Genomic DNA, 13,761 nt, shown 5'->3' with positions numbered 1-13,761 from the left:
TAATAAAAGCAAAAGTTTACATTAAAAGAAAATGTATTTGTTCATAGTCTGAAATGCACCTAGAGAGTTTAAACAATAAGACAAGACTAACGAATTTACATGAATCTTTAGATTTATTTCGTAAGCAAGTATGAACCTACAGTTTATATAATGATTTGGCAAATAATTACAAAGAAAAAAGAAAGGATAACACTATTACATAGTTTTCAAAGACACACACACACACACACACACACACACACAAAGAAAAATCCTCTGGCAGTGAATGGCAGACCATAAGGATCTGGTATAACTGTGGGCTTTTGTTGTTGTCGGTCCACATCAGCCAGGGAGAAGAAAAAATTCATAATATACAAAGAGCTGAAGTGACAACAAGGGTCTACTGCAGTCTGCTGTATTTTTTTTTCAATTTTCTGTTTTTTCACAGTTATCCCACTCCCAGTGAACGCAGCACTTGACCTACACACTGCTGGGTTTTTGGAGTACTCTAAAGAAGCACATTTATGTAGTTTGAAAGTCAAATATCAACACAAAAAATTACAATATCACAACCATAAATCAAGTATTATTCATGAGGGTCCAACAGCAGGTAGATAACGTTTATTTGTCTGATTTCTTCCACTAGATTCCTGTTCTCCTTCTGACATCCAACTGGAGGTTTTTGGCTTGTTATTCAAATTTGTAAAACACTACACTTTAGATCCACTAAATGCAACAGTATACTGGATAGCTAAAAATATATATTTTTGTCATCACCTCTTAATTTCCTCAATTTTATTGGTTCCTTATTGTCTTTCTTTAACCACCAGAGATTTGGTCTTGTCTCTTTTCTGCTATTTTTTTTTTTACTTCTATTTGGTAGGTGGACTCTGATCTGCTGTTTCCCTTATTTATTTATTTATTTATTTATTGTTGCTCGACATTTTCTACCTGGGCAATATTTTTGACTATCTATCACCCATTAGCTGTTAACTGCTGTTAAATTGTGTGTAGGTTGACTTTCCTGGTCTGAACTTGTTTTTTTGTAAACATTTAAAGCAGACTCATTTTAGTTTCTGCCTACCCCAACTGAGAGTGAGGTTTTCTTTATGAGTCTTCATCGCCATGAAACTTTGCAATCTCTTTGTGCATATACATATAGAACATTATAAAACATTATAAAATCATTTAAGCATGTGTTAGACTTCCCCCTGCAATCCCTTTTTTTGTGTGTCCTGCCCCTCCAATCCCTTCGTTTGTGGGTCTTCCTCCTGCAATCCCTTTTTTTGTGTGTCCTGCCCCTCCAATCCCTTCGTTTGTGGGTCTTCCTCCTGCAATCCCTTTTTTTGTGTGTCCTGCCCCTCCAATCCCTTCGTTTGTGGGTCTTCCTCCTGCAATCCCTTTTTTTGTGTGTCCTGCCCCTCCAATCCCTTTGTTTGTGGGTCTTCCTCCTGCAATCCCTTTGTTTGTGTGTCTTCCCTCTCCAATCTCTTCATTTGTGTGTCCTGCCCCTCCAATCCCTTCGTTTGTGGGTCTTCCTCCTGCAATCCCTTTTTTTGTGTGTCCTGCCCCTCCAATCCCTTCGTTTGTGGGTCTTCCTCCTGCAATCCCTTCGTTTGTGGGTCTTCCCTCTCCAATCTCTTCATTTGTGTGTCCTGCCCCTCCAATCCCTTCGTTTGTGGGTCTTCCTCCTGCAATCCCTTTTTTTGTGTGTCCTGCCCCTCCAATCCCTTTGTTTGTGTGTCCTGCCCCTCCGATCCCTTTGTTTGTGGGTCTTCCCCTTGCAATCCCTTTGTTTGTGTGTCCTGCCCCTGCAATCCCTTTGTTTGTGTGTCCTGCCCCTCCAATCCCTTTGTTTGTGGGTCTTCCCCCTGCAATCCCTTTGTTTGTGTGTCCTGCCCCTGCAATCCCTTTGTTTGTGTGTCCTGCCCCTCCAATCCCTTTGTTTGTGTGTCCTGCCCCTGCAATCCCTTCGTTTGTTGGTCTTCCCCCTGCAATCTTTTCACTCGTGGGTCTTCCCCTTGCATACCTTTCAATGGTTGCCCCCCTTCATATGTGTGACCCTCCTCTGCGCTATTATGTTGACCTATGGTTTTGCCAGATAGAGCTGCTGTTTCATTATTTCCGTTCCCATCCACGTTCTCAGCTTGTGGTTGGCTTATTTCTCCTCCAGCTTCCTTGATCTCTTGTTTTTGGCCTCCACTCATTACAATCTGTGTGGTTATAGGTTTTTCTGACTGGTTTTCCTTACTGTCATGCTGCATTGGGGGTATTTCTGCTCTGTTTGCAGAAGAAACTTCCTTTGCTCTTTTTTCGCCATCCACCTCACCAGCAACCTGATTTTGGTTTGCCATATTTCTTTCTGATCCTGTGGGACTGACATTTTCCTTGATATTGTCCTGTTTCTGTTTCATTGTGTCTTCTCCCTCAGAATGAGTAGTTTTTTTCTCTTCTGCTTTAATTAGACTCTGATCGGCTGTTTCATTTGTAGTTTGTGTTTTGTTTTTGTTTTCTTCAGTGTTTTCTTCGTGTTGTTTAGGCCCATGTCCTTGTCCACTATTATCAGTCAGATTTGGAATTTCACAATTTCTTCTTTCGCTGTTATTATCAAATTGTTCAGGTTGTGCTTGTCTTCCATCATGTGATTTCCATACATTATTTGTTGTCTCTCTACCTGGGTGGTTGCTATTTTGTTGTGTGCCAGTTTTTGTTGTCTGCATGATATTTTTGTTGGAAACGTGGTCATTTTCCACCTCTGTTTGACACAAACTGACATGTGAACTGTCATTGACCTTTTCTTCCCTGATCAGAGATTCCTCTTCTGGATCAAAAGCTTGCATTTTGTCTTTGCTTCCAGTCTCTGTGAGGAGATACAATTAGTAATTTTAAATGCATTACTTTCCCACACCAAAGGTTTAAAAGTGAATAATTACTGTCATGAAAATATTATTATTATTATTATCGTTAAAAGTAGCAGTAGTGGTATTATTGAATAATAATAATAATAATAATAATATGTGTTTCTGACTCAATTGAAACAAACTTTTTACATGTCCTATCTGGCAGTATAAGAATCACAATTGTCTGAAGGACAAACAAAAAAATGCAAAATGAAAACAACACAGTAGAGAACCCACAACAAAAACAAACATAAGCTTAACCTTAATGTTTAGAGGCAGCAGCCAACCCAGACAGTGTGCGTGTGTGCACCTGTGTTTGTGAGCCTGCACACACACACTGTCTGGGTTAGCTGTGTTCATTTGGTTTCTCCATGTAAGTATTTAATAATAGGTGTGGGAAACCATAATCCTGCCCCCCAGGACATGAAGCAGGCATGGAGCTTCTTCTATTGGAGGGGCAATAGCTTCTAATATTATTGACTTTATAAGAAAATAAGCAAAATATGAAAAACACAAATTTTAAAACTGAATGGAAAAAAGCCTCTATAGACATGACTGTGTGCATAATAACATGTTATTGTTAGAGTGTTTGTGTTTGTTTGCAGTTGGCCTTAAACAACATATCAGCAACATATGAGGCATTAACAGCAGCATCTAGACTTGAATGTAAGTCTTGCTGGTCTAACCACACATTTTTGTCAATAATTAATTGGTGCAAATTTAATCAGATTTGTCTGACAAAGTAGGAGATTACGCAATATTTGGGCATGCATTAGAGTCTCACCCATGTTGTTTTTTCTCCATTTCCAAACGAGAAAAACAAGAAAAACAACAAAAGTAATAAATATAATGCCAACAATCATTGCCGCAATGGTAGATCTAGCCGAATCCACAGAGAAATCATCTGAAATAATAAAGCACATGAGATAAAATAATTATTGATAAGTTAACATATGTTTTGTCAAGTTTGCCAGTTTGTAGTTAAAATTTGGATCACATCATTAATTAAAAAAAAAACTTAACCTGGGACATGTATCTTGGCCTCTCTATGCTGTTTGTTTTGTTGGATTCTACAGGTGATGTTCTTGCTGTGTCCTTTTTCCAGAGTCAGTCTGCTGCTGAGGGCATAGAGATCATCAGGACCTCTGAACATCTCTTTAGACCCAGCAGGGATGATCTTGCCCTCACTCTCCAGCCAAAACACATCCGGCTCTGGATACCAGCCTTTGGATTTACATTCTAACACTCCAGGGCTGACTTTGGTTATCTGAATATCAGCTTCTGTAAACACATAAAATTGCGACATAAAAGATAAACAGTAATCCAATTTCTACGTTCAGCAGCATATACATTTTGTTCACTTACCGACAACACAGAGCGTTCTCACTCCCGAGGCGTAACATGTCGACGTTTTGTCACGTCCCGCGGCGTTCCTGAGGAACGCGAAAGGAGACCTTCGGCGTTCTTATGGTACGCGGCGGGTTATGGCTGGAATCCAGTGCAATGACGCTCCCGCGGGAGTAGACGTTCCAGCCCTGTATTCCAGCCCTAAACCTAACCTTATCCCTAGCCCTGACCATAACCTTATTCCTGACCTTAACTAGGACTTTAATGATGTTAAATAGCGTGTTTCTAAGCGATTTGAATAAAAAGAGCGAACATGTGTAGATTCAGTCCAGACGGTTCTCATATTTCCTCTTTTTCCGAGGTCGTCATTTAGGAACGTGGTGGGTAGCCGAAAACGTAATATGGTGACGATTTGTCACCTAGCGTAAAATGTTACGCTTTGGGAGTGAGAACGGGTTGGACAACAAGTTCAACACTCAAATCTGCACTTAGTCCAGGAATGAAGCATCTGTATGTTCCTTCATCTGACAGCCTCACTTTGGTGAGTTTCAGTGATGCATCTCCTGTTTTCAGTTTCTCAATAGACACTGATGTTCTGTTCTTGTAGGATGGATTTTGTCCAATCAGATGATCTTCACCTGACCGCCACACATGGACAAATCTGGGATTCAGGTCAGATCTTGACCACTCAACCATCTCATCCACAGCATTCATGGGAGGATCCACACTGCATAGCAACGTGATGTCTTGAGTCTGACCAATTACTGCCATTATACGAGGCTGACTGTTTGTCAGAGATTCACCTGGGAAAGAAAAATGTGTTTTTGATCTTTATTTAGAATTAGAAAACAGTAAATATAAACTTTATAAAAAAAATGCTTTAGTCACAGATTTGCATAATCTATATATCGAGTTGTATGTGTTTTTGGTTACAATTGTCTTTCTTTCTTTTTTTCGTCAGGATAATGAAAATAATGTGGTCTATAGGATGTTGTCAAATTAAATGCAATGTCAGATAAACTAAAACAACAAAACAAAAACCATGACATAATAAAGTCATAGCTAAACAGTGAATAAAAACAAAACTAAAATCCCCACAAATTCAACTTAAGTATGAATGTAGTACAGAAGAAAATATGAAACTCATGTGTGTCTCATAATTTTGAACTGTCATTCATGTGAGTGACAAAATAACTCACACTTCTGCTACCATCCATACTTCATAACATGAACCTGTTCACTATTTAAGACTGTTAAAATTCACTTAATTTAAAGTGAATAAAATAATACATGTGTGGTATAATTAGTAATGAAGAATTATATAATAATAATCACAGCAGGATAAGAGAGAACAAAATAAACATAGATTACTTGTCTCACATTTGGGGATATAGGAAAATGTAAAGACGGAAAACTGTTAGGAGGATTTGGAAAAGTAATATATGGCTGTTATTTTAGTAGGTTAAACACATGAAAAAAATAAAACGTTAGTAATAAACTTGGAAACTTCCCTGTTATACGGGACCTTCTTAACCTTAACGTGCTATAAAATATGACTAATCTAAAGGGATGCTTTCACTTTCATTCTTAGTAGTGCACTGACCTGTTCATTTGAACAATGGCACCACCAACTATTGTTAAACTGTAACCGTTGATATTATTTCAACATTTGAAAGACCTTGAGCTAAAATACATTTTGTGATGGAAACCAAATGTTCTTAGCACATCTGGTTGCAATTTCAAATACAGTGTTGTCATTCAAAGAGAATCCAAACACATAATTTAAACATAAATATTTAAGCAAAGCTTTTTTTTTTCTATTGTTTACTTATTTATCACAGAAAAAAGTGATCACTTAATGAAGAAGTTATTCCAAGTTATTAAAATTTCACAATTTTAAAATAGATGAGGAACAATGCAGGAAGCTGATGATGCATTGTTAAGTGTTCTCCCCAAATTGATTCCTCACTTGTTCTCTATTTAGAGCACACCTTTAAATACATTATTGTAAAGTGGTATTTGTGTAATGACATTTTGCCATAAAGTATAATGCAAACAATGCAATTTAGAAACACCCCTGTTGCTTCAGTAAATAGTACAAAACCCTACATTTAAAACATATGTATTTCATAGTTTATAGTATTAATATATAACTACTAATTTCATATTATTTCTTTTTTTTTTACTTTTTAATGCAACCCAAGAAAATACCTTAACCCTACTGATAAGTTCTTGTTGAAACTTTATTTACACAGAGGTGTTAATAAAACTGTAGTTTGTCCACACTATGACATTGTGCGTATCCTGAGTGTACATATCAAAAGTATATTGTCTGTTGTCACTAATTGTGAGGATACATTACCTGCATTGATCTGTGTCATTTGAAGAATGATAACTGAGTGGAAAAACACTGTAGTCCATACACTGAGTCGAGATTTAGAGGATCGTCTGTCCTTCTGTCGAGGCATTGTGAGCTGCAGAAAATTCAAATACACACAGTTGTAAGACATTTTCTTTCACACTGGAAATCAAATTATAGTGAGAAAAGTTGAGGATATCTTACTGTTGGCTCACTTTTCAATCAGCACATTGAAAGTCAAGTCCTTAAATCAAATAACTTGACCTGCACCTGCTCAATCTGTCTTATCTAAGTCTCTCTAAGTCTATTAAAATCTACTCTGTGCAGCAGAGCTGTAAAAACACACCACACCTATAGTCTGATATAAAATGTTCAGGGACAGACTTCAGGCATGTCCACTGTGTTCTGAACTAGATACGTTGAGTGTCACATATGAGATAAGAATACATTACTCATTAATGATCAAGTTTACACTAAAGAGAAATCTTAATGTTGTGTTTTAAACCAAGTTAACAGTTTAACTAAAATCATAAATATATGTGTGTGTTTTTTCTTTATTTCTTATTTTTAGCTCCTTCTATAATGGGTTACATATAAATAAAAGGCTGTACTTTGACCTGGTTGCCAGGTAGCTGATTACCGCGATTATAAAGCACCTGTGAGGCAGTGATATGAGCTGCTTTATTGGACTCTGCCCTCATATAACTGAAAAACATGACCGTGTTTACTGGTCAGATGGGGGCACTCCTAGCTCTTTTTCCCTTTTTGTCTCTGATTTATTATCTGTGAATAAAACACTGAATCCGCATGTGTCTCTTGTGACATTTTTAGATTCCTGTAAATAACTACAGCACCAATCTTTCCTATTTTGGAAATACTGCTGTTGTGCTAAGGAACAGCAACTGTAAAAATGTGTCAAAATTCCTAAAACACTGGAATCGAGGCGCTCTCATATGGTCTCAAAATAGCTGTGTTGTTTAATCAGGCAATAGGTAAATGATTGAAATCTGTAAAATAATTGTGTATTGGGGCAACATGTAGCAGGGAATGTTTGCTATATACTGTATGTAAGCACAAAAGTATAAAAATATAAAGTACAAGTTAGGAATGAAGGTCCAGAAAGAGGATGCTGTGTTTGAATTCATCAGCCAGCTGTTTGTTTCTTCTCTGTGAAGTCTCACTGTCTCTGTGCGGGTTCTCACTTCCTCCAAAGTTGCAAACTTTAGTCCAATCAGAAGCAATTGCTTATGGAACTTAATTGTGCCATATGATGATTATACTCTGATAGTCCATCACAGCTGAATGAAATCAATTGATGGGAATTAGCCTAAGAAAAATGTTACACTTTTTTTTTGTTGTCTTTTTGACCCCCAGTCTGTTCTATACTTATTGTTGAGAAATCCCGCTATAACCTCTTCGATGCTCATCTTCTGTTTAAAGGAAAAGTCTAACCCTCTACAATGGAGGCAACATTTACTGATATTTATTTATTATTTGTTAGCTTTGCACAAAAATAGCTGGTTACTTTGAGTAAATTTCAGAGTCTGTATTTTTTCACTTTTGTTTCACTTTTTGTGTAAAGAAATTGAATCAGTAATTGAAAAAAGTTGAATCAGTAGTCCAACTTTTAGTCCAACTGAGTATTTTTTAACACTAGTGTCTGTATTTCTACAGAATGTCTATAGGCTACTTTTGTCAACTCTGGTCTCATTATTAGGATGAAGATTTGTGTCAGTGGATTGTACTCTTGAGGTTTATATTGTTAAATGGTAATTATGTGAGGGTGTATTTCAGGTTCTGTTATGTAGAAAAACAAAACTAATATAACCCATAGTGTAATGGATTGCTCACTCCAGATAATACATAATGTAACACATTACATTAAAGTATAATTTGAATTACAGCATGAGCCCACACTGATTAAAGCCACAATCAATAAATCTGGTTATATGACATAAAACACAATGATGAGGTAAAAACACTTTTACAGTTAGCCTTGTTTATCATGCTGGGGTTTAATTTTTAAAGCAATATGTTTCTTTTATTTATGAACAAACCAATTGTTTTTGTTAGTGAAGTGTGTTTCCACCCAGGAAAAGCTTGACTATATAATGTAATTTTATCAGTGGCAATATTTTAACTAAAACAGAGACTATGGTGACATTATGGTAAAGTAGTGTGTTAATCTAATAATGGTAAAGGGAGAAATATTTCTGCTTCATTCCTTTAATATCAAAAGATAATTCCCTCTACTTACACTTGGTAAATACCCTTATGATGTTAAGCACATAATGTCTGTGTGGCAATGTTCAGTATTATTCCAGGTAGTTTTATTGTGAAACCTTGTTTTTTTTAAAGGAATTATTTAGCTTGTAGTTAAAAGCTTTAACTATTGAATAAAAGACTTAAAGGAGAATGAACATTTTTCATGTAATTGCTGGAAAAATTAAGGTAATACTGTTCTGATATCAAAAGCTAGTTTAAACTAGAATGTTATCTTAGATTTCTTAGATCTTAAATATCTAGTTATAACTCACTGGTGTCACCTTAAAATCAGTATAGTCCATAATAGGAAATGATGTCATAAGTAAACAGGTAGTGTTAGATTATAATATTATTGTTTGTGAGAGCCCTGATGGTTCTACTCAACAGAGAGGAGTCAGAACCACTGAGGAGAAGCATTTTAGTCCAGTATGTAACATTAAAAGAACTTTCTCTTCATGCACAATTTCTCAACAGTGCAATATCTAGCAGACAGTGCAGAGTACTGGTGTGAGGATAAAGTGGGTCATAGAATCAACAGTGTCAATATTACCATAACTCGTAAGTTCATCATATTTGTGAAATTAGTACATAGTTGTTGTTTTTTTAAAATTATGTGATATTTCTCATCCACTTTCTCTTGTATCATACAGAATGTATTTGTCAGTTAGCCTTTTTGTTTTATTACTATGCATATATTTGTATTGTAAAAAGGTAATGTAAAAATATTGTATTTAAGCAGCATCAATTCAAGTTAAAGTATCACAAGATCTTTTATTATTATTTATTATTCTATTATTATCTTTTAGGGAAGGGATTGTAACATTTAATCCTTTTCCTGAATCAGTGTTGGTATAGTTTGTATAATAAATGTGCTCATTGATAAATTAGATATTGATCTGAAAATTGTTTTACACACATCAATATAAATCACTCTTGGGACTCCCTGGTGGTCACCAGTGATGGGAATAATGGCGTTACAAGTAACGGCGTTACTAACGGCGTTACTTTTTTCACTAACGAGTAATCTAACTAATTACTATTTCTATCGTTACAACGCCATTACAGTTACTAACAACAAAATGCAGTGCGGTCGTGTTACTATTTTTCAACAAACAGATGCTTGAAGCTGTGTTCAACTTACTGCATCTTATATCAGTTGCACGAAAGTAGCTGTCTATGTAAGTAATCTGGGCGCTACAGCTTTAAGCAGCTGTGCGCGCTCCCCCGGGCGGCAATCACTTTTTGGCACAACACCTGGAGCTAAGGGGGCAAAACAGTCGCAGGAGTGCTGCTGTTTGACTGAGGAAGAATAAAGAAGCCGTGGTAAGCCAGTCACATGACCACTTTAAGATGACAAAGCAACAAGGTGATAGATACCAGTTTTTAAATTGTGTTGATAGGCCACATAAAACCGGAGTCATGATAAACAATATATACGCGGCGTTTTTTTCCTCAATAGTTTCATCACGTTTACTGTCTAAGGACAGCGCTAGCAAGCATTCTCTTCTTATGAACAAGAAATTAAAATAACAAAAAAAAAACAAAAAAACAGCCCTTTCGTGTTGGTGGAAAAATGCACCATGTCAACCAATCAAAAATTATATTGCAACATGACATTTGGTTGTTTAGGAAGAGGGGACGTTTTAGGAGTGACGGAGAGAGAGAAAGAGAGAAAGAAAGACAGCAGAAAAAGAGAGAGAGCGAGTTTTGAGATGTGAGAGATTTGTGACGTTTAGCGTGTTTGCAGTGTGTAGTTAATGTGTTGTGTGTAGTGTTGTGGATAGTTTTGTGTTGTGTGTCAGAACAATGAGGCGACTGCTGTCTCCAGGTAGAAACAGGAGTGATACACCTGCAGCTGTCATACCTGCAGGGATCAGGCTGTGATGTTCTCCTTTGTAATGGACAGAAATATTTGGAGTGGCACAGATAATTTGTGAGGCATCTTATTGAATGCAGAACAGCTGATTGTTCTGTAAATAGTTTGAAATGGTTATTTAAAAAATCAAGGTAAAAGGTAAATGGCAGCAAATAACTTTGTTGTTTTCAAAACTTGTGCATATGATTTCAAAATTGACAATTTATATTTGCATTTTAAGTTATAAAATTGTTAGGATGCCTGGGTCGTTGACCCAGGGGTTTTGAGTTTATTAGATTATTTATACTTTCTAGTCTTTGGTTTCTTTGAGTTCTGTCTTATGGTTTATGTCTCTGTCTTCTCTAGTTGCTCTGCCTCCCCTGTCAGCTGTATCCCCTTGTCTAGTTCGCGTCTCTGTGTATCCTTAGTTCCTATATCCCCGTGTCCAGTCGGTGTCTGTGTCTGCCCTGGTCCCACGTCTCTGTTCCCTCTGTTGCAGTGCGTGCGAGTCTGTGTCTTTGTTCAGTCTGTGTTATGTGTTTCCTGTTTTACTTTGAAAGTCCATGTCTGATGTTAATGTGTCTGGTTTTGCTTCCCCTTGTCTCGTTAGGTCTGATTTGCCCCAGCTGTGTTTCCCTCCTGTTACCCATTCCCTGATTGCTCCCTCTGTGTATTTAAGCCCTGTGTTTCTTAGTGTCTGTGTCGTGATCTACCGTTTATTTTGCTGTGTGTTTTGTCAGTCCGCCGGTGTTAGTTTATTTTTTGACCTTTTTCCAGTTATGTTATGTTTGAGTTCAGCATTAAAGCGGTTTTGGTTTAAGTTTCTCTCTGGAGTCTGCATCTTGGGTCCTATCCCTGTCCGCACACAGCCGTCACCTAACAAAAATATGATTCAATAAACATGTTTGTGGTTGTTACAGTGATTAATGTTACTTTTTCTACTCAGATTTTATGTTTTTTGTCTGATTTTAGATCAACTGTGTTATTACAGTATGTCAAAATGAATACATGACTGTAAATTCAGACACGTGAGGTTGTGCTGAAAAGAATGATACCAGACAAGGCAAAGTAAATAGTTTTTAAAGGTGAAATGTAGAGGAAACATCAGAAGTAGTTAAAAATGGCCAATTATACCCTGGACCTCAGAGGGTTAAAGGTTTTTTTTTTTTTTTTTAAGTAATGCAATAGTTACTTATCAAGTAATTAATTGCTTTTAGAATATTGTAACTCAGTTACTTTTTTGAGGAAGTAACTAGTAACTATAATTAATTACTTTTTCAAAGTAACTTGCCCAACACTGGTTATTGGATAGCTCCATAATATAAGTGGCAAAAAGACAAGAATTTCATGCATTGGCCTACAATGGCAAAATGGTTGAAACTAATTCAAAACTGTAAAAATGCCAAAAAACACAACTTTTCTATAAAGTGTAATGCTGACATTGCAGGATGCATGGCTTAATATGACAACGGCAGAGAGATTAAAAAAAATGTGGTTTCAATGGAAGTGAATTTTGTAGGAACTATATGATTATAAAATAATAATGCAATCAAACCAAATTTGTCTCTGTTTTTTGATATGTCCAAGAATCTAATCACCCCCATTGTCCCATCCTTGTTCTATTTATTAGATGGAAAAATATTATTTTTGTATTAAAAAATTCAGAAAAAACTAATTCAAATGTTTAAACTGGCATTTAAAGGCTTAAAATCCTGAAAATGTTCAAAAGTGTTCAATTTGATTAAGCGATTTATGAAAAAAAGCAGAGAAAATATTGTTTGGTTGAGGATTTTATGGCAGATTTTGTACACAAAGATGTTGAAATGGTGCAAAATTCATTAAGCAGAATATGGATGATATGTAAGAGTAAAAAAGTTCAAAATTTTAACTAAAAAGAAGATTTCCTGCAAAAATTCATCTCACAAGCTATAACACAGCCAACATAAGGAGGGCATGAGGGTTTTAACAGTGTAGTAAACAGTAGTCACTCCCCTGTGGTTCACTGACAAGAGTAACATTTCTGACATTGTACTAATGCCTGACTATGACACTGCCACAACTGATCAAGGGTTATCATCAGGATAACCGGTTTTGTTTTTGTTTTTTCCAGCATGAATGGTGTGTCTTTGGGCTAGTGCTCCCTCTCCTTGAGCCGCTATTTTTTCCTTTGAAAGTAGAAAAGTTCTCTAGCTTTGACTGACATAATGTAGAACAAACCTGATGACTTGATGATGAATTTAACCAAACACCTCCAAACATTCAGGATTTTTTCTGAGGAAACTGTCTCTGCCCCCAAACAGCTGAAAAGTCGTGTTAACTGATGATTTTTACAGTTCAACACAGACAGGTGCAAACTCAGTTTAATCTCAGTAAATTCAACAAATTGCTTCATCTTCAGTTGTTTCAGACAGCTGAGCTTCTGAGTTTATATCAAGCAGTCATTTTCAGAGGAGAAACTGAAACAATTCATGTGAGTTGACTCCACCCACTCAGCAGCAGTTTGTGGGTATGTGGCTTTCTTCACAGAAAGAAAATCTGAGAAACCTGCTGCTGCAGTCAGCTCTGTGTTTTATCTCTATTTGGCAAATTCATTAAAGAAAATCATAAAGGCTCAGCCAAGGCTGGAGGTGACAATCACCAAGAACAGAAATCCGCTTAGACTATGAGCTTTTATTTTAAAATTAACCTACAGTATCAGTGTTCTTTATAAACATAAACACAGCTTTTCTCACACTTTGCTGCTACATTTGGAGCTTTGTGGGAGCTTTTAATGACTGACAGACATTTGTCATCTTGTATGTGCTCACGGTTTGACAGCAAAACAACAGTCTGACATTATTCAGAGTTTATTCAGTAACATGTAGAAAAAATCCCTTTGTTTTTTACCACAGTTTTGGTGTTTTGGTATAAGGTTCTTGTTTGTTTGTTCTCTGACTCAAAAACAAAACAAAAAACAAAACAAACAAATAAAAAAGTATCTTACCACAGATAAAGACCCCAGGTTCCAACACAGTGATCCAAACTGTCGCTTTCAAACTGAAATGAGTTGCTGGAGG

General features: G+C 36.4%; 1 protein-coding gene across 4 annotated transcripts; it reads right to left on the bottom strand.

Moving 5' to 3' along the window:
- Positions 1-47: 47 nt before the first annotated feature.
- On the bottom strand, positions 48-13,726 carry LOC146579113 (uncharacterized). 4 transcript variants are annotated; one of them, XM_085261206.1, is made up of 6 exons: positions 6,790-6,884; positions 6,589-6,700; positions 4,245-5,029; positions 3,903-4,160; positions 3,664-3,783; positions 48-2,839 (listed from the first exon to the last, which is right to left on the bottom strand). In XM_085261206.1, exons 4-6 carry the CDS (start codon positions 4,030-4,032, stop codon positions 1,179-1,181), a joined length of 1,911 nt encoding a protein of 636 aa, XP_085117332.1. In that variant the 5' UTR covers positions 4,033-4,160; positions 4,245-5,029; positions 6,589-6,700; positions 6,790-6,884; the 3' UTR covers positions 48-1,178. The 4 variants fall into 4 exon arrangements, with proteins under 4 accessions (XP_085117332.1, XP_085117312.1, XP_085117303.1 ...); XM_085261186.1 differs by lacking the exon at positions 6,790-6,884 and adding an exon at positions 13,689-13,726 and having other exon boundaries at positions 3,903-5,029; XM_085261177.1 differs by having other exon boundaries at positions 3,903-5,029.
- Between the last annotated feature and the right edge of the window lie 35 nt (positions 13,727-13,761).

This window comes from Mchenga conophoros, linkage group LG3, assembly GCF_057382185.1.
Source record: "Mchenga conophoros isolate Kocher_MC1m ecotype Shallow Benthic linkage group LG3, M_conophoros_male_GT1.1, whole genome shotgun sequence".
NCBI classification, from domain to species: domain Eukaryota; kingdom Metazoa; phylum Chordata; class Actinopteri; order Cichliformes; family Cichlidae; genus Mchenga; species Mchenga conophoros.
The sequence above is the reverse complement of the archived record's forward strand: the minus strand, read 5'-3'. Positions and strand labels throughout refer to the sequence as shown.

What these genes read in the sequence shown, in the direction of transcription:
- LOC146579113 (XM_085261186.1), bottom strand. Translation starts at nt 4,185, where the DNA reads ATGTCGCAATTTTATGTGTTTACAGAAGCTGATATTCAGATAACCAAA. An exon ending in GGCCAAGATACATGTCCCAG is followed by an intron (nt 3,784 to 3,902) that starts GTTAAGTTTTTT and finishes TTATTATTTCAG; the next exon opens with ATGATTTCTCTGTGGATTCG. An exon ending in ATGGAGAAAAAACAACATGG is followed by an intron (nt 2,840 to 3,663) that starts GTGAGACTCTAA and finishes ATCTCCTCACAG; the next exon opens with AGACTGGAAGCAAAGACAAA.